This window comes from Enhydra lutris, unplaced genomic scaffold, assembly GCF_002288905.1.
Source record: "Enhydra lutris kenyoni isolate GAN:26980312 unplaced genomic scaffold, ASM228890v2 scaffoldscaffold13, whole genome shotgun sequence".
In the NCBI taxonomy this organism is placed as follows: Eukaryota; Metazoa; Chordata; class Mammalia; order Carnivora; family Mustelidae; genus Enhydra; species Enhydra lutris.
In genome coordinates this window covers 49,706,769-49,726,810 of record NW_019154097.1, presented here as the reverse complement: position 1 = coordinate 49,726,810, position 20,042 = coordinate 49,706,769, and the positions used below count along the sequence as shown (strand labels likewise).

At 45.4% G+C, this 20,042-nt stretch overlaps 2 protein-coding genes across 4 annotated transcripts in view; both read left to right on the top strand.

Annotated features, from left to right (window-relative positions):
• The window catches only part of LOC111145609 (transmembrane protein 225B), a 30,521-nt gene extending 29,363 nt beyond the window's left edge, over nucleotides 1–1,158 (top strand). For both annotated transcript variants that reach the window (XM_022500617.1, XM_022500616.1), the window contains one exon: nucleotides 817–1,158. In XM_022500617.1, the coding sequence (XP_022356325.1) occupies nucleotides 817–989 (173 nt within the window). In that variant the 3' untranslated portion in view covers nucleotides 990–1,158. The remainder of the gene's footprint in view (nucleotides 1–816) is intronic.
• Nucleotides 1,159–7,351: 6,193 nt separating this feature from the next.
• LOC111145599 (zinc finger and SCAN domain containing 25) lies at nucleotides 7,352–19,655 on the top strand. 2 transcript variants are annotated; one of them, XM_022500606.1, is made up of 7 exons: nucleotides 7,352–7,392; nucleotides 8,733–8,844; nucleotides 10,135–10,549; nucleotides 11,692–11,893; nucleotides 12,476–12,567; nucleotides 13,203–13,329; nucleotides 17,209–19,655. In XM_022500606.1, exons 3-7 carry the CDS (start codon nucleotides 10,163–10,165, stop codon nucleotides 18,036–18,038), a joined length of 1,638 nt encoding a protein of 545 aa, XP_022356314.1. In that variant the 5' UTR covers nucleotides 7,352–7,392; nucleotides 8,733–8,844; nucleotides 10,135–10,162; the 3' UTR covers nucleotides 18,039–19,655. The 2 variants fall into 2 exon arrangements, with proteins under 2 accessions (XP_022356314.1, XP_022356315.1); XM_022500607.1 differs by lacking the exon at nucleotides 13,203–13,329 and having other exon boundaries at nucleotides 17,209–18,032.
• The last annotated feature ends 387 nt before the right edge of the window (nucleotides 19,656–20,042 follow it).

Below are 20,042 nucleotides of genomic sequence, written 5' to 3'. Positions count from 1 at the left end.
GTGAATTTGGTTGCAGACCCACAGAACAGCTAGCCTCTGTTTATGAATTCTCAGTCAATACAGGTAACTTTGAAGTTCTAGCTCCGTATGGCAGACCCTTGTTAGACTGGTCATCTTGAGCAGGCCCTGGGCTTTTCCTCTCACTTTGTGTCCCAAATGTCCAAAAGAATGGAAATTCAGGGTCACCTGGGTTGAGTGTATATCCCTACGGTGAAGGCTGATTGTATGCTTGCTTAAACTCTCTAGGTTTCTGTTTTCACTAGAGTTTTGTTCCTAAGAATGCCTTACCCTGATGCCAGTTTGATGCTATATTTACCAATAGGTTTCTGGAGAAACACCTTCTATCGAGTTTTTGGTTTTTTTTCAGTGGGAGAGTATGTAGTCTGCTATCACACAGAACATAGAAGTTGTCCTTTCCCTTAGCCTTAACCTTAACACAGCATTTATTATTCGCTCAAGCTATCTCCATTTATGACACAGTTTTCTTTTTCCTTTCTGCCTCGCTGGGAGTCTTGAGCGGGGCATCCAGAGGCCTGGGTTTTGTGTCTGACCTTCCTTCCTAAACCTTGTTTTCTTACCTATTAATAGTTAGCCTGTTGCTAAGATGCCCTCCAGCACTGGCTCTGGTTCTGTGAGTTTATCCATCTGTTCGTCTGCCTTGTCTTGTGATGCATTCTGTTTTCCTTCTGTCTCTGTAATACTCTCTGTTGGAGGGGAGAACTAGGGAGGTTGGATGCAGGCCAGAGGGGGTCACATTCGAGGAGGGCATTCCTGATGTCACTCCCTAACCTGACCCAAACTTTCGCTGTTACCCAGGTGCCATCTGCCTCTTCCAAGAAACAACCTGCCTTAGCTGCCATTGGTTGCCCAATTCCCGGAGTATCGAGGAGAGCCAGGGCGTCCCCCACCTGGAGAATCTGGAGAGTTTGGGAGGAGACCTAAGCTCCATACAAAAGGAGACACTGCTGAAGGAAGAAACGGTTATCTAGTCCAGGAGAGCATCCTCCAGGCGTCCTCAGCTGTATGAGCCTGCGAGACCTAAGGGGCAGCTGGTCTCCACCGCTTCCGAGGAGCTTCGTGACTCAGATCAGTGCTTCCCTTCCCTGTACTCACAGCTATTCTGTCTTGCTTATATTTGCAGTTTATTAAAAGTTTTTTGAACTAGTCTATGTTTCCTGAGTGTTTTGTCTTTTTTTTTTTTAAAGATTTTATTGATTTATTTGAGAGAGAGAGAGAGCACAAACGGGGGTAGTGGCAGAAGGAGAGGGAGAAGCAGACTCCCCACTGAGCACAGAGCCAGATGTTGGGCTCTGTCCCAAGGTCCTGGGATCATGACCTGAACCTAAGGCAGGTGCTTAACTGATGAGCCACCCAGCGCCCCAAAACTCAAAATTTTGATGGAACGTTGTGTTGGCTAAGCTGTGGGGTGGCAGGAAGTCAAGTGTTGTAGATGGAAGTGCAAAATGACATAACCCCTGCTGAGGGGACTCTTACAATGGGTGCGAAACTACAGAAGCATTCCTGCTTTAACATTCTCAATTTAATGATTTATCTGACAGATATACCTACACACATGTTTAAAACTGACATCGGTACAGGGATATTAAGGGATGCATTTGACACATCAAATGAGCAACTCACATGTCCATTAATGGGGGACATGTTAAATTACGTTATATCCACACTAGCTTAAGGGAAAAAAAAAAGAGTGAGAAAGATATTTATGTACTGACATGGAAAATTTTCTAGGACATATTACATGATAAAAAACAAGGTATCTGGTGTAGTTCCTTTTATGCAAGAAATGGGGAGAAGATAAGGAAAATATACAAATATTAGTATTTGCAAATAAATGCTTGAAGCCTATATGATAAACTAATAAATCTTTGGAGATGGAGATAGATTAGGGAATGGGCTGGAAGGAGCAGGCAGATATAGGAGCAGTAATTCTCTGCGGGTAACTTTTTATATGATTTTGACTCATAAAACATGTAAATGTTTTACCTATTCAAAAACTCCTATTGAATTGTAAAAGCTAAATAAGTAAGGGTAATATAAAAAAAAAATCCCCAACTGTCCATACCAGCACTCTGAACTTATAACCTTCATATTTTTTTTTTAAAGATTTACTTACTTGAAGTTGTGGGGCATAAAGGTCAGAGTGAGAAAGAGAATCTTAAGCAGATTCCCCACTGAGCCTGACTCAGGTCCTGATCTTAGGACCGTGAGATCAGGACCTGAGCTGAAATCAAGAGTCAGTTGCTCAACTGACTGAGCCACCCAGGCACCCCTATAACCTACACTTCCATTGTTAATGCTAAAAGAACTCTCACATGTGTCATTTTACTTTGTCCTGGCAAAGATAGGCCAGGTATAAATAATTCTACCCATTTTTTAAATTAAAGAACCACAGAGGTGATGTCTTGTCAGATAATTTTCTACCCCTCTCCCTCTGCCCCTCTGTCTCTTTCTCCCTTCCTTCCTCCCTTTACCCATTCTTTTCTCTCAGGGCCTCATAATGCTCTCAACTCATTCAGTATCATGTTCCTTGCTAGGAAAAAATGCCCTCATTTGCTCGGCATCCCTGAAATCTCTTTCCTTTTTGACATTGCCATTTCCCTAACAATTCTTTGGTTATAGTCTGACCTCTCAGGGCCAGAAGCATGAGATTGGAATTTGTCTGGTTTCCTTTGCAGTTTTCAGACTGCTGTTCTTAATTTTTCTTCAAAAATCTTCTCTTCACAGGGACGCCTGGGTGGCTCAGTTGGTTAAGCAGCTGCCTTCGGCTCAGGTCATGATCCCAGCATCCTGGGATCGAGTCCCACATCGGGTTCCTTGCTCGGCAGGGAGCCTGCTTCTCCCTCTGCCTCTGCCTGCCATTCTGTCTGCCTGTGCTTGCTCTCTCTCCCTCTCTCTCTTTCTGACAAAATAAATAAAAATTAAAAAAAAAATCTTCTCTTCACATCATGGGAAAAAAGGGCCAGTGATGTAGAAAAGCTCTTCCAAATATAAAAGATAAATATATATCTGTGGTTATTAAATAATTTGGCAGGTCCGGACATAGGAGCTAGATTAAAGAATAAGAGTCCAAACATAGAGGCAACTTTATACAGGGATAAATAGAGCCTTCAACAAATGGTGTTGAGGGAAACTTGCTAGTCATTGGGAATATGGAAGGCATAGATTTTTTTTTTAAAAGATTTTATTTATTTGAGGGAGTGAGAGAGAGAGAATGAGATAGAGCATGAGCAGTGGGGAGAAGCAGAGGGAGAGGGAGAAGCAGATTCCCCACTGATCAGGAAGCCTGACACAGTGCTTGATCCCAGGACCCCAGGATCAGGATCTGAGCCAGGGGCAGACACTTAATAGACTGAGCCACTCAGGTGCCCTTGGAAGGCACGGAGATTTAAAATAAAGAATAAATGAAGGGCATCTGAGTGGCTCAGTCGCTCAACCATTTATCTTCCACTCAGGTCATGATCTCAGATCCTGGGTTTGAGCCCGCCTTGGGCTCCCTGCTCAGGTGGAGTCTGCTTCTCCTTCTACCTCTGCCCCTTCCCCTCCAAGCTCCCCCTGCCCCATCCCAGGCTTGTGCGTGTGTGCGTGCACACACTCTCTCTTAAATAAATAAATAAACTCTTAAAAAAATAAAAAAGGATGAATGAATTTGAATACATAAAACATACAATCTTTGGTCATGCATGAAGTTCATTAAGAAAGACAAATGGCGGGGTGCCTGGGTGGCTCAGTGTGTTAAGCCTCTGCCTTCGGCTCAGGTCATGATCCCAGGGTCCTGGGATCGAGCCCCACATTGGACTCTCTGCTCAGCAGGGAGCCTGCTTCCTCCTCTCCCTCTGCCTGCTTCTCTGCCTACTTGAGATCTCTCTCTGTCAAATAAATAAATAAAATCTTTAAAAAAGAAGAAAGACAAATGGCGGGGGGCACCTGGATAGCACAGTTGGTTAAGCGTCTGGCTCTTGGTTTCAGGTCAGGTCATGATCTCAGGGTCCTGGGACTGAGTCCCAAGTTGGGCTCTGTGCTCAGTGTGGAGTCTGCTTGAGGATTCTCTCTGTCCCTCTCCCTTTGCCCTTCCCCCTGTTTTATTTCTCTCTCTCTCTCTCTCAAATAAGTAAATAAATCTTAAAAAAAGACAAATAGAAAAATACTTGCAAGACATTTGGAAAAGGGCCAATTGTCTTAATGTCCAAAAAACACATATGTCAATAAGAAAGAGATAAATAACCTAACAGAAACAGAGGGAAGGATAAACATAGCTAGTCCACGGAAAAAGAAATACAAGTAAATAATGTGGGCAGGAATAATGATTGACTTTCCTTATAATTAAGAAATGGAGGTAAAAATTGTGGCATCATTTATTTCCCTCATCAGATTGGCAAAGATGGAAAAGTTTGATAACATCCAGTGTTGATGATATTGTGGGGAAATGAATGTTAATCGCCCATTGTCAGTGGGAATGGAAATTGGCGCAGACTCCTTGCAGGAAAATTTGGCAGTAGCTGACAAAATTCCAAATGCAAATAATTCCAAATGCATAGACCCAGCAATTCCATGTATGGAATTTATCCTTTGATAAAACTTGCAAGAATGTTTAACAATGTTCATTCTAGATTTTTGGCAAATCTTAATGCTGGAAACATCCTAAAAGTCTACCAAGAGTCTCCATAAGTCATGGCAAATCCATGCACTGGAACACTATGCGGCTGGTTAAAGAGAGTGGGGTAGATCGATATGTGTAAACACGGAAAGAGATGCTGTTTAGTGAATAAAAGCAAAGTGCAGAACAGAATATAGCAGGATTCTGTTTATGGGAAACAAACAGGATATGCATTTTATGCTTAGTTTGCCTATAACATTTCTGGAACCTGCTTCACAGCCTCATCCCAACCTCTGATTCCTCAGCTCTTCCATTCTTGTTGGTTTCCATCCCTCCGCTCTGCTCAGCTTAGACTCCTGGTCACTCAACATAAACTTTTCCCACCAGAGTCCTCATTCCCTCCATTCTGGGATTCTCTATGTCAAATCCCAACATTAGATCAATCCACCTGCTTATTTTAAGCAGATTTGCCCCAGATTGCACAAACAATTGTGTGGCTTGAGTCTATCACTTGTTTGGTTTCAATCTCACTTGGGTGTTCAGTGTTGCTTGACAATCTTTCCATTCACCTCACAATTTTTTGCTTTTTTCTAAAAGATTTTATTTATTTGAGAGAGAGAGAGAGAGGAGGAGAGAGCACAAACGGGGGGAGGGCAGAGAAAGAGAGCACACGCAGGGGGAGAGGGTGAGGGAGAGGGAGAAGCAGGCTCCCCACTGAGCAGGGAGCCGGGTGTGGGGCTTGATCCCAAGACCCAGAGCGGAAGGCAAATGCTTAATCAACTGAGCCACCCAGGTGCCCCTACAGCTTTTTCTTACATTATTTCAATATCACAATAGATATTTCAGTTTTTTACTTCATTATTTAAGCCTATTATTGTCCTGTGCGTTCTCAGCAGGTAATATCACTGGGGAAAGAGGCCAAGAATGAACTCCTCAAACACCTCTGTAGAATGATTTTAAAACCATCTACTTCAGGGGTCAGCTAGCTACAGTCCTTGTGTCAAATAAAGTGCTGGGTGTGAGCTAAACATGGCTTTGACATTTTTTCAGGATTGCAATAATGAAGAATATATGAAAATGCATCCAGCAAAACTTAGGATAGTTATTTCTGGCCTTTCGTGGAAAAAGTTTGCTGAGCCCTAACCTAGACCATTACTCTTTGAATCTTTTTGAATCTTTTCTTCCCAATTCCTCTCCAAAGCTGCCCTGGAAACCTGTGATCCGATCCAATCTCCTCCTGCCTCTGCCAGAATGCTCTCTTCTCTGTGTCTTCTCCATGGCAAGCTGATGGAAAGTTTTTGATATCACTAGGAGTAGCTCAGTGTTCCCAGATAGACTGAGCCAATCAGGCAGTTTCATTTGGCCCTGGATGTCAAGGTTGTCTAATAACTCTCAGATGTGAGTGCATGTTAGCGGATGGAGGCTATCCAACACTATTCCCAAGGTGGATTGATTACATAATTTGTAATATAAAAAAAAATCTGTGATCCTCTGAGCCCAGTGGACTTGGTCCCGAATGCGTCATAACGTATGGACCCAACATTATCTCTTTTCAGATAACCAACAAGTTGTTTGCTTTTAAAATGTTCATTCTTATCGATATATGTGGCTTTGGCCATTTACCAAATTATTTCACCTTCTCTCTCATCCTCCAGATCCAATCAATCCTCAAACCGTGGCACTGTTACTTCCCCAGTAAGTTTCCTGTTGAATCCCTCTTGGCAATTTCTGGTCTCAGGGACTGTCCCAGGTCTGTACCATCCTCTCTCTCCTAGACTGCTTCTTAAGCTTCTTTTTACGCAACAGTCAGCCATCTCGTTTCTCCACCTCCCTCCCCTCTTGCTCGGTCTTTCTTGAAGGGTTCTCAGCAGCATCTTCGCAAAATGTGTCCCTTCCCGCCTTGAAACCTTTCCATGGCTCCCCATTGCCTTTAGCTCACCAGCTGAAACACCAAGTTTAACCGTCTGCTCCAGTGGCCCAGGTGGTGTGGGAATGCCGTCAACCCCTCCCCACTCACTGGGGACACTCACCTCACTTTTTAAAAACTCACCCTTCAGGGGCGCCTGGGTGGCTCAGTGGGTTAAAGCCTCTGCCTTCGGCTCAGGTCATGATCCCAGGGTCCTGGGATCGAGCCCCACATAGGGCTCTCTGCTCAGCGGGGAGCCTGCTTCCTCCTCTCTCTCTGCCTGTCTCTCTACCTACTTGTGATCTCTATCTGTCAAATGAATAAATAAAAAAATCTTAAAAAAAAACAACAACTCACCCTTCAAATCTGAGCTGAGGTTCCCCTCCTCCAGGAAGTCTTCCCTGACTCCCTCCTTCCAACTACTCGGGGGGAGGCCCCTCTAATGCGAACCTATAGAATTCGGTGCTTCCCTCCGTCACCCTCGGCCCCTGCAACTCGCACAAAGTACAAGAAGCGCAGAATAAGCACGTTTTGGCCTATTAAGCCCGCTGAAAGAGGATTCATGTCCAGTAGTGTGTCCGGAGGGACCTTCTCACGAAGGGAAAGCAGATGCCAAAGCGCGGAGGCGCCAAAAGACCTGACGACCGTGAGGACCTCGAGCCTCTACCGCACGAGTTAGCCTGGGAACAGACGCTCAGTCGGCCCGGACAGGCCCAGTGCACCGGCGACCATAGAGACTCCCCGACCTCCGGGAGTCCTAGAGAGGAAACGGAAGGGGGCTCTTTCCTCACGCACCTATCTGACAGCGTCCGCGGCCCACATCCGGTCCTCTGAGCGCTCGGGCCTGGCAGGCGTTGCTGAGGGGCTGCGGGTGAGTGTTGGGTTGGGGCGACGCGGGGCGGCGGGCGAAGACGGCCGCGGCGGCGGGGCAGGATTTCGGGGCCGTTGCGGGCTGAGGCGGCCGCGGGGCAGCGTTTCGGGGCCGCTGCGGTGGCGGCGGCGGGGCTGAGGCAGCGGGCGGCGCGTCTCCCCGGAGTAACCTCCCGCGGCATAGAGGCCTTGGTGGGGCGGGACGCAGGGGCTCAGGTGGGAGCGGACTTGGGCCCGCCTGGCCAGGGTTACCTCAGCGCTCGGGGCGTCCGCGAACTCGAGACCTGGAACCAGCGCGGCCCTCTCAGAAAATTAAAAGTAGCCATTTTAGATCAAGACGTGGGACGCTCACGTAAAGAATAGCTTCTCTTTCAAGCCTTCTCTTCGTGAAGGGCCAGGGATGAAGGATGAATAAGGACCTTGCGCGCCTTCAGGGAGTCTGGTAGTCGGAGACACGCTGGTATACATTTACGCTGTAGCGCCCTAATTTCAGCAGGGGAGTGAATGGGAGTGAGTACATGCAGTAGCTGGGAGGTGGCGAGAGAAATCTCTCGTAGTGCAGCAGAGAAAAATGAATGGACTGAAAATGAAAAATGGGCTTAAGAAGGGTGTATAAGTGCAGAGCACCCAATAGGATATTAAGAAGTTTTGGAAGTACCTCCTGCCAGGTTGATTATTCTCTGTGGGTTAAGAGTGATCTTTCCCTTCTCTAAAAACCCAGCCCCTTCCCCACTTTCGACTCCCAAGTCTGTCTCCCCAGCCTGGGTACCGTGCACCCCCAACCCGAACCCGTCATGAAATTGAATAGTACTCACCCAGTCTAGTATAAGACCCTTCTTTTTTCATGAGTACTTGAACCAACATTAACCTTTCTCTCATTTTGGCTCCCCCTGTGGTTTATCTGCACCCTATCTTTTGGGAGGCCGACCTTGGCCATCTAACCTCTTACAGCTCCAGTTTCTTCATTTGAAAAGTAGGGGGAGTAATACTCCTTATACAGAATGATTATTAAATGGTATTGAATGAGAGTGTGTGCTCACAGGCTCTCTACCTGGTAGAGCCTACAGGAGTTAAAAATCTTAATTTTTTTTTTTTTTTTTTAAATTTGAGAGAGAGAAAGCAGGGGGTGGAGGGGCAGAGGGAGAGGGAGAGAATCCTGAAGCAGACCATGTGCTGCGTGAGAACACAAAGCAGTGCTGGATCCCAGGACCCTGAGATCATGACCTGAGGGAAATCAAGAGTCTGTCCTTAACTGACTGAGCCACTGAGGCGTCCCAGAAGTTAAAAATCTTTTGATCAATTACAATGATAATATATGTGTCACTCTGTTGTTTTCTTTAGGCTGAGCACACGGTCACATCCAAGCCACTAGCAAGTCTATTGGTTTTACCTCCAGAATATGTCTTGACTGACTGCTTTGTCACCATCTTGAGCCTCTCCTGCTTGGACCACTGTAAGTGCTGCTTCCCTTCTTGTTCCCTCTAAACTATAGTCCATTGACATACCACAGGCAAAATAACCTTTTTTTTTTTTTTTTTTTAAAGATTTTATTTATTTATTTGACTCACAGAGAGAGAGCACAAGTAGGCAGAGGGAGAGGGAGAAGTATGCACTCTACTGAGCAGGGAGCCTGACATGGGACTCGATCCCAGGACCCTGAGATCAGACCTGAGCCGAAGGTAGCCACTTAATCGGCTGAGCTACCCAGGTGCCTTGCAAAATGACCTTTATAAAACATGCGGCTCCCTGCTAAAGTAAGATTAACTCATAATTTTTAGTGTGTCCCAATTCCTGGATCATCTGGTTCTGCCTGCCTCTGCCGCCTCTTCTCGTACAGTCACTCACTTAACTCTGCAGAAGCCATACTGCACTTTGGCTTGTTCTCAGATAATCTCAGAGTAATTTCTGGTCTCAGTCCTTGTGCCTGGGAAAATCTGAATGACTGATTCATTCTCATCCTTTGGGTCTCAGCCTACATGTCATATTTTCAGAAAATTGTTCTTCAAGTTGTTCATCCTCCATTAACAGAGCACCGTACATATTTCGTTTTGAGAACTTATCTCCATTTATAATTTTAATTTATTTGCGTGTATATATTTTTTTCTCTCTGCTGTGCTAGTATATGAGTATCAAAGGGTAAGTGCCGTGTTTGTCTTGTTCTATATTTTATATATATATATATATTTTAAGATTTTATTTATTTATTTGAGAGAGAGGGAGAGAGAACACAGAGGGAGATGGAGAAGCAGACTCCCTGCTGAGCAGAGAGCCTTATATAGGGCTTGATCCCAGGACTCCAAGATCATGACTGGAACTGGAGGCAGATGCTCAACCGACTGAGCCACCCAGGCACCCCATCTGTATTATATTTCTAGTTTTTGCAGGTTTGGCATATACATTTACTGAAAATGTATTACACCTTTGGAAGAGTAGGTCTGTGTGACTGATCTAATTATAACCTATTTTATATTCTCTGATTTTAGTGTTATTTCCCTAATGAGATCCTGCAGTGTTTGTGGGCATAAAGTAAAGTCTCTACATTTTTCTGCACATACTAGGTAGTTAGCATATACTTACTGAATTGAATTGATGTAATTTTCAGGATATATGTTCAGTTTTTTGAAAGTAATTGTCATGTTCTCTAGCAGAAGAGCCATTGATGGTAGGCACAGAACTGGGATGGACTGACTTTTCCTTTTTCTCATTTATGCTTCCATTATTGTTTGTCTGGCCTTCCCAGCAGACACTCAGTCTTCTGGGAGGGTGTGAAGATGCTTAAGGAGCGTCCAGGGATGGCAGAAGACCCTCAGCAGCCGATGGGTGTTCCTGTGGTAAAGCTGGAGAAAGAGTTGCCATGGGGCAGGGGAAGGGAGGACCCTAGTCCAGAGACTTTTCGTCTGAGGTTTCGGCAGTTCCGCTACCAGGAGGCAGCTGGTCCCCAGGAAGCCCTCAGGGAACTCCAGGAACTCTGTCGCCAGTGGTTGAGGCCTGAGCTGCACACCAAGGAGCAGATCTTGGAGCTGCTGGTGCTGGAGCAGTTCCTGACCATCCTGCCTCGGGAGTTCTATGCCTGGATTCGGGAGCATGGCCTGGAGAGTGGCAAGGCTCTTGTGGCCATGGTGGAAGACTTCACAGAGAGAACATTGGAGGCCAAGGCGGTGGGTGAGAAGGGGGAATCTGGGTCTTGTTTCATTGGTGTGGGAAGGGGAGATTTAAAGAATTGAAAGGTTTGAGGAAGCAGTGGGAGTCGATGAGGTATACAGTCTCCTTCCTCTGCTCCCAGACTCCCTGAAGTACTTTCTGGAGGGCAGTGGACTTTTCAGCAAGAAAATCCATTCTCAGGGAAGGTGCAGGGCTTGTAGAAGGGCTGTTAGCTTCCTTTTTTGGTCATCAGGACAGCGGCCTGGCCATATTTCCCTTGTGAGCCTCAGGCCTAAAGAGCCTTACTTTTAAGGTTCCTCGACTCATTCCTCTTTGGGCAGGATGCATGTGAGAATGCAGAGAATTCCAGTTGGGTGAATATTCTTACTAAGAAGCATGGTCTGCACAGTGCATTTTCCACATCTGGAATATCAACTTAAGTGGCTCACATCAGTGATTCTATGGTGGTGTTCTGGTGACACCAGGCAACTGCATCTTAGATACTTCCTTGGGAGTTTGGCCAGTGTCTGTGACTCTTTGGTATAATCACCTGATTATTGTCTGGGAATGAAGAGAGCAGGACTTAACATTACTGTTTTGCTTGCAAGTAACTGTCTTTCTTAACTTCATCTTTCTTTTCCTGCTGTAGTTACCCCAGACTTCCTCCATAATCCTAAGAATTATTTTTTTACTCCCAGCCCAGAAGCTTAAAAGTAGACCCAAAGGGGCCTGTTTTTATGAGTGTATCTCAATATGAGTTGTCCTGATTTTTCTTGCTATTTTTAGAGCTAGTTTTTCTCACTAGGTAATTCACTATGGAATCAGGGCTTGTATTTTTTACTTTTAGCATTTGTAATTGGGGGATTTTTTTTTCCTAGTAGGGAGTGTTTTGGGCTAAAGTTCTCAACCAAACAATATTTAGCCTCTCTGACATTATGCATGGTGGAATTCTGTCAGGCCAGAGGGACCCTTGCAGAATGGCATGGACATATAACAGTTGCTCATAGCCTTCTTACCCACATCCTGTGAAAGAACCTAGCCAGCTTTTTCTTCCCCTCCCTTGCAGCTGGAATGGTTCTTTTCTTGGTTTTCTTTTTAGGTTTTAATTCAGATTCCTCCCCCAGGCCTCATTCTAATAGGTGTTGGGGACTGTCCTTAGGTTCCGTGCCATGTGCAGGGAGAGCAGCAGGAGACAGCACTTGGCAGAGGCCCTTGGGAACCGGGTGTGCACCTGGGGCCGGTGGAGATCAAGCCCGAGTGGGGGATGCCCCATGGGGAAGGAGTTCAAGGCCTAGACCAAGGCACTGAGGAGCAACTCAGTCAGGACCCTGGAGCTGGGACACAAGCCTTCCAGGAACAGGGTAAGATGCAAACAGTAAAGTAAGGACATAGAAAACCGTGCTTTGTGATCCTATCCTTTATAAGCCCAGCAGTTGTTAAATGAAGTGACCTGTGGGCTGTAATTCTGATTTTTCCTGGTTACTTCCTTGACTTTAGTAGGAAACAGATGAAGTGAAATCGTTTTCTGTATCTTGATTCTCTGATTTCTGCAGGGGGTACCTGGGATTGTGTTCTCTTACCATTTCTTTTCTTCTCTTTTCCCTCACATCCCTTTCTAGAAACCTCCTATAAATATGCAGGTGACATGTAGGGATATTTTTTAAGTGGGCAGATAGACCATATCCCTGAAAGTAATTTATGACTTCATTGTGTTAGTGAATCTCAAAGGGGCTTATTGCCAGAGTGTGACCAGGGAGCTTGGCTGGCCTTCAGGGGCAGGGCATATTGGGTTGGGATTGTCTTCCCAGTGGAGAGCAGGATAGGCTGTACCCGCACCCAGCTTTAAGTTTCCTAGGATTCTGTGTGTCAGGCAGTGGACACCTTTGAACAAGTTAACTGCAAGACAGCGCTAATCTTTCTTATGCTTTTTACCCTTTGCTTAGCTCTGCCAGTTCTTCAGGCTGGTCCTGGCCTCCCTTCAGTGAACACCAGAGACCAAGAGATGGCAGCTGGGTTCCTTACAGCTGGATCCCAGGTGAGTTGTACCTCTCCCCTTGGGGACCGTGACGTTGTTTTGAGTGAGGTTCACTTTCCTTAAGGTTTCTCTGCACAACAAAGTGCTATCCACAAGTTGAATTATTTCACCTTTCTTGTTCTGACGGTTGTGACAGGTTTGTTTTCTCCACTTTATCATTCTCAGTTGTTAACTTGAGGTGAGCCTTATGCCTTAGGGTCCAGGCATAAGGCTTAATACACTTGCTTTTACGGCTCTGTGACTTTTTTTTTTCCCCCGATTGACTCAGGATTACTCTTTTAATCGTGAGGAGGAAGACCTTATGGATAGAAACCACTAGGCTTTAGATGAGGGGATAAATAGCAGCTCTGAAGCATTTGAAAAATGGAAATTGGGTTCTGTGGTTGTGAGGGTATAAGCTTAGTGGCTGCAGCAGAGACTTAGAAATACAGTGGCTCAGACGAGTCCATTACTTTCCTGTCATTAAACTGTTGAGAGGTAGGCCTTTTTGCTCCTGAGAGCACTAGTGACCCAGTTCCTTTGGTCTTCTTGCTCCATTCTTCCCTAGAGTGTTGTCCCCTGTGTTCTCTCCTGCTTTTAGACTCTTCCTACCTTGGGATTATTTCTCTATCCATAGCAGTCTTCTGTTGTTTCAGGGGTTGGGGACATTTAAAGATATGGCCTTGGCTTTTCCCGAGGAGGAATGGAGGCATGTGACCCCAGCCCAGATAGACTGCTTTGGGGAATATGTGGAACCCCGAGACTGTGGGGTCTCAGCTCCAGGTAAGGCTGTTTCCGTTCCAAAGGTAAGAAACTGAGGAATTTTGAAAGCTACAGGTCAGGGTACTTACCCTTGCCCTGGATTTTAGAACTACTGACAGAAGATGAGTAAATGGGTCCAAGGAAAGAGAGTGGACCCAGGTTTAAGGAGCTGGCCACGTGTTTTCCTGTCAGGACAGGAGCAGTCAAGGAGGCAAGGTAGTTACTCTGGCCGTGATGAGAGTGGCTGCTCATTAGGACTCCTGGAGCACCTACTGTGTGACTGAAGAGTACCCAGGCTTGAGAGCAGAAGAGGAGCAAAAGATGACCCTCTGATCTTGTTTACTTGGCAGAGATTTATTGAGTGCCCCCCTGGGTGTTGGCTCCACCTTAGCAGCTTTGTTTTGGGGCTGGACTAACGGCATGGAAGCCTTTGGAGCACGAGATGTGTGTACAGAGGATGGCAGGAACTTGGACAGAAGGATGTTAGAAACCAGAGAGGTCCATGTGGGCCTGTGTCACAGAGCGAGCAGAGTATCACTCTACTTCTTTAGCACATGTAAACCCATCCTGGCTCCATCACTTACTGATTGTGACCTGGGGCATCACAGGTGACCTTTTCAGGCCTCTGGTTTTCAGTCGCAAAATGGGAATGTCTATAGAAATCTCACGGTGTTGTGAGGATTAATATTTGGTGAATATAGTAGTGTCAGATATTTTTATTGGTTGTGCAAATTTTTTTTGAGTCAGCATGTATTTATTGGCTCAAAAATGTTTATTTGGCATTTTATGTGGTCAACATTCTGCCTTAAAGGTGCTTGCCTCTGTGATCTTAGCAGTTCAGGTGAAGAGCCCAGGTGTATATAATAATGGTCATTATGGAGTAGCGTAAGGGGCACTAGAGGAGGGACTTAGGAGACTTGGGTCCAGGACAGGGTTGTCACGCCATGGTAGTGATGTGAGTGGCCAAAGGCTACCAGCATACGTTACAAAGAGATGTAAGACTTCTGTAACAGTAGAGGATGTGGAAACCCCCAGACATAACTGTGCAGTGCAGGAGCTCGTGCAGTGGCCCAGATGGTGGTACTAGTATTTCAGCACCTTGATCCCCCTTGGGATGAAATTCTACCAGTGATCTTGCCATGTGCTGGAAGTATTCTGTTCTCCTCCTGTTCCCAGAGGGTTTTTATGTGTCCTTGGCCATTCTCATTGTTCTAGAGAGTCTGGCTGTATGCTTGTCCTCTTCCCATTGTTTCAAACAACCGCAGCACTTCCTTAAGTGTTTATGCTGAGTCTGGGTGGGCCAAGGTCCATTTCCCACCCATAGTATCTACCAGCTGTCTCCACCTTCAGATCGTCCTGGGATTTAGTCCCATTTACCTATGGCTCCTGCATTCACAGGTATGTAGGATTGGGCCTGAGAAATCAGAATTCCATGCTAGGTAATACCTGGCACATACTCGCATCTCCTCAGGGTCCAGGTAAAGCTTGTGCTTTGCATTTAGTTTCAGTTTTATTATTCATAACGCCTCAAAACTGGAAACTACCCAAATGAACATCAGCCAAGTTAATAAAGAGATTTCAATATATTCTTGACAGTGTAAAAGCATATACTACCAACAGCAAAAAAAAAAAAAAAAAAAAGTGTAATTATAGCTATGTTCCACCATGTGGGTGAATCCTAAAAGCATAATAATGAGCAGAAGCAGCTAGAAGCAATATGTGGATCCAGTGCATAAAGTTCAAGACCAGGCAAAAGCACTTTACGGTGATCAAAGTCCGGATAGCATGTTTGTCTGGTGGGCAGAATATAGTCACTGGAGGGTATGGGAGAGGGCTTTCTGGATGCTGGTAATGTTTCTTGAGTTGGATGCTGTTTACATGGTTATATTCATTATGAAAATTGGAACTCTACAGTTATGTTTTGTGCAGTTGTATTCCCTGGAAAGTTTATGAAAGAATCCATCTGAGGTGACACTGGTGTCCTTCATCTTTGTTTAGGTCCAGAGGCATGCGAGATTTTTCTTTCTGTGTTTTAACAGCCTCACCTGAAAGGACCCTTCCCATTCCTAAGTTCTGCTTGTTGTCTCTCTCTCTTTCTCTCTTTTTTTTTTTTTTTTTAAGATTTTATTTATTTATTTGACAGAGATCACAAGTAGGCAGAGAGAGAGGAGGAAGCAGACTCCCTGCTGAGCAGAGAGCCCGATGCGGGGACTCGATCCCAGGATCCTGAGATCATGACCTGAGCTGAAGGCAGAGGCTTTAACCCACTGAGCCACCCAGGCGCCCCTCTTTCTCTTTTTAAAAATTTTACTTTTAAGTGATCTCTACACCTGGTGTGGGGCTCGAATTTACGACCCTGAGATTAAGAGTCGCACGCTCCATGGACTGAGCCAGCCAGGCGCCCATTGTCTTTTTTTTTTTTGCTCTCTTGGCTCCTTTGCTCCCTAGAGCCTTCCCTTTTTTTTTTTTTTTTTTTTTTCCATCTTCCTCCTCTTCTATAAATATTTGTTCTGTTTAAATTTAGAGAGAGTTAGAGAGGGATCAGAGGAAGGACACTGAGAAGGGTTGAGGCATTTCAGTAGCATTCACAGGCATTTCAGTCTGGCCGAAGTCAGTGACAGAGTGGGTTCATTCATTCATCCAGCAGCTGGTAGGCCTGTGCCAGGCTCCTAGGAGACCTAGATTAGTAAGATCTGGGCGCAGAGGAAGCAGTTTGAGCAGGGACTACTTGCTGAGCAAGTGTAGGGAGGATATGTAGAACTCCAAGTAGTTCATCCCAGGAACAGGTTTATAATCTCTAGGGAAGGCAGGACACCTTGATGGATGTAAAATATCATTTTCAGTAAGATTGTGTATAAATAAGTGTAGGATAGGGGCGCCTGGATGGCTCAGTGGGTTGGGGCCTCTGCCTTCGGCTCAGGTCATGATCTTGGGGTCCTGGGATCGAGTCCCGCATCTGGCTCTCTGCTCAGTGGCGAGCCTGCTTCCTCCTCTCTCCCTCTCTGCCTGCCTCTCTGCCTACTTGTGATCTCTGTCTGTCAAATAAATAAATAAAATCTTTAAAAATAAATAAGTGTAGGATAAGCAAAGTGCTTGATCAGTATATATTATATATATATTGATATATATTGATCAGTATATATTAGCTGAAGAGAGCAAGCAGTGCATGTTTCTTCAAGGAAATCACTGAATTAGATTTAGAAGGAAATGAAAGTCCGAGTTAGTAGAAAGTTAAGTGAGTGGGTGTTAAAGTTTGGCAGAGTATTCTGTAAAAAGGTACAGAGATCATCTTGTCTTGGGTTGCTATAGTAGAATATTATAGACTGTGTGGCTTAAACAACAGACATTTATTTCTCAGCATTCTGGAAGCTCAAGATCAAGGTTCCTGTAGATTAAGTGTCTGGAGAGTGCCCTCTTCCTCGCTTGCGGCCAGCTGCCACCTCACTGTCTTCACAGGGTGGACAATTGAGGGATCCATCTTGTGATTCTGCCTCTTCACAAGGGCACTAATCCCATCGTGAGGAATCATGCTTACATAACCTCTGTGTAAAGCACTCTGGTTTCTCTCATTTTCTTTCAGGGACGCTAATCCCATGGAGGGCTCCACCCTCATGACTGTACCTTATTACTTCCCAAACACCCCGTCTCCTGGTAGCATCACATTGGGGTACAGGGCTTCAACCTATGAATTTGGGGGGTTAGGGACACAAACAGAAACAGATGGCGAAAAGTAGAGCAAAGTCTGGTTTTAGAGTCAATGAAAGGAAACTGTATTGAGGTTTTCAGTCAGAGGGAAAAAGAATGAATTGTGAGGGGGACACCCTTAGGAGCCAGATTCTAACGTATAAATGTACTTTCATAGTTCCTGTAGAATCAGCTTGTATCTCCTTTGTCCTGTAGGCATTGGGAGCAAGGAAAAGGAGGCTAAAACCCAGCAGTCAGACCTCAAAGGGGCGCTTGTTCGGGTGACATCAGAGAGGTTTGGGGACGCCACTCTTCAGAGCCCTGAGCTTGGAAGAACCTGTGAGCAGGAGCCCAGTAGTTCTGTGGGAAACATGCCTGGGCTGCCGCCGTCTCAGCAGGGTGTCATACCCCTGCCGGATGACCTCAAGACCCACAGCTCCTTCTGGAAGCCTTTTCAGTGCCCTGAGTGTGGAAAAGGCTTCAGTCGGAGCTCAAATCTTGTCAGACACCAGCGAACTCATGAAGAAGAGAAATCCTATGGGTGTGTCGAATGTGGGAAGGGGTTCACCTTGAGAGAGTACCTCATGAAGCACCAGAGAACACATCTGGGAAAGAGACCTTATGTGTGCAGCGAGTGCTGGAAAACCTTCAGCCAGAGGCACCACCTCGAGGTCCACCAGAGGAGTCACACGGGGGAGAAGCCCTACAAGTGTGGTGACTGCTGGAAAAGCTTCACCCGGAGACAGCATCTGCAGGTGCATCGGAGAACTCACACGGGGGAAAAGCCCTACACCTGTGAGTGCGGCAAGAGCTTCAGCAGGAATGCAAACCTGGCTGTGCACCGGCGAGCCCACACAGGCGAGAAGCCGTACGGGTGTCAGGTGTGTGGGAAGCGGTTCAGTAAAGGGGAACGGTTGGTCAGACACCAGAGGATCCACACCGGGGAGAAGCCCTACCACTGTCCTGCCTGCGGGAGGAGCTTCAACCAGAGATCCATCCTTAATCGGCACCAGAAGACTCAGCATCGCCAGGAGACCCTGGCGTAGTAAGTGTGCCATGCTGAAATGCACCTTTTTTTGCCAATAGAAGGTCCTGGAAAGTGCAGAATCTTTCAGGATCGCAACTGGAGGAAGACCTCATTGGAAGATGCATTTGTCCTTATTCACTGAAGGGCTTTGAGGTGGGGGCTGAAGAGTGATGGGGTGCAGAAAGGTACTTTGACCCATTTTCTTTCCATTTGTTGTTAAACAACCAGGGAAAGGCCTGATTTATTTTGAGTTTCCAGAGAGCACAGCTCCTCATGTCTCTTATCCAAGTGATGTGAACAGTTTCTCACCGTCTTTTGGAGAAAGGATATCCTGAATTTCAGAGCCTCCGTTGGTGGGATGTTCATATCTGCCTCTTTAGCAAATCTGGTAGTAAAGGCAAAATTTTGTCCCATGTTGACAGCTTAAGCCTCTTTTTTATGAGGGCTGTTTCTACCTGCAAGATCATTAGCTCAGACTCTTTCTTCTTTTCCATTTAACAAATATTTATGGAATATAAATATGTGCCTGGTGCTGGGAACACAGTGGTGAACAAGACACATGAGACCTGAGCTCCCCGGAGCTTGTGATTTAGTGGTGGATACATACAGAAACATTAATAACTCCAGGAATTCTAAGTTATGTTTGTGCTAAGTGCTGTGTGAGAAGATAGTCTTCTGGTGCTTAGTCGTTCTACCCTGCTGCTCAGGTGCTGGATCTTTCCCTCCCCTGTTGGGATCTCTCAGGCAGCTTTGTTTATTTTACTTTATTTGTAGCCCCCTTTGTCTCTGTACCATTGTACTCTCATCTGTAAAGTTTCCCCATTATTCCTTGTACTGTAACAACAGTTCACACATCCATTAGGAAGTTAATATTTTGTTATTGATCACTGAATAAACATGAAAGTATTTTAAAAAACATTCAGTTCTATATAAAGATACAATTAAATGAATCTGAACAATGAACTGGTATTAATTAATACCACTTAATGTCACTGTAGCATGTAAGATGATTTTTTTTCTATTCTTACTTTATTCATTCTACACATTTATTGAGGCCCAACAGGAACTTGGCTAGGTGTTTCCTGTATCAGTGAATAAAATAGGGGGAAAAGATCCTTGACCTTGAACTTATGTTTTAGTGAATAGATTTGCTCTTCAGAACCACCTAGGGTGGAATCCACTGATACTTCTGTAAACACTGTGGACCTGGGATCTGCACTTTTGTCCTTGGTCCTATTAGTGTCTTGCCTTGAAATGTGTTTGCCACCTACCTCTTGTTACTAAATAGTCTTGGTATATCTAGATCCTTGTCATCTGAGAGGCTCTTGGTCACCAACTGGGGATGATGAGGTGGTAGTGATCTGTTTTGCATGAGTGCCAATTCAGGAAAAATAAAAGATGTTTGTAAGCACTTAAAATTACATAATAACGAGAAGATACAATATTTGTAACTGTTTATGCTCTCTTATTTTGCCATTACTAAAGGGTTTCATTTCTGTATAAAATTCCGGAATATTCTGCTTAAAATTCTGTGTAATGAGCATGGACCACACTACAATATTGTAATGCTGTGCCATCGAATGCTGGCTGTTGAGTGAGTGAGTCTGATTACTATAATTACAAGGTGTGATTTGTCTTGTGGTGCCTTTTATTTTTATCTATTTATTTATTTTTAAAAAAGGTTTCATTTATTTATTTGACAGAGAGAGACAGTGAGAGAGGGAACACAGGCAGGAGGAGTGGGAGAGAGAGAAGCAGGCAACCTACTGAGCAGGGAGCCCAATGCACGGCTTGATCCCAGGACCCTGGGATCACGACCTGAGCCGAAGGCAGATGCTTAATGTCTGAGCGACCCAGGCTCCCCATATTGATTTATTTTTTTAAAAGTTTACTTGAGAGAGAGAGCTCAAGAGCATGAGTGGGGGGAAGGTCAGAGGGAGAGGGAGAAGAAGACTCCCTGCTAAGCAGGGGTTGGGGTGGGGGGAGCCTGATGCTGGTTGATCCCAGAACCCCCCCGGACCAT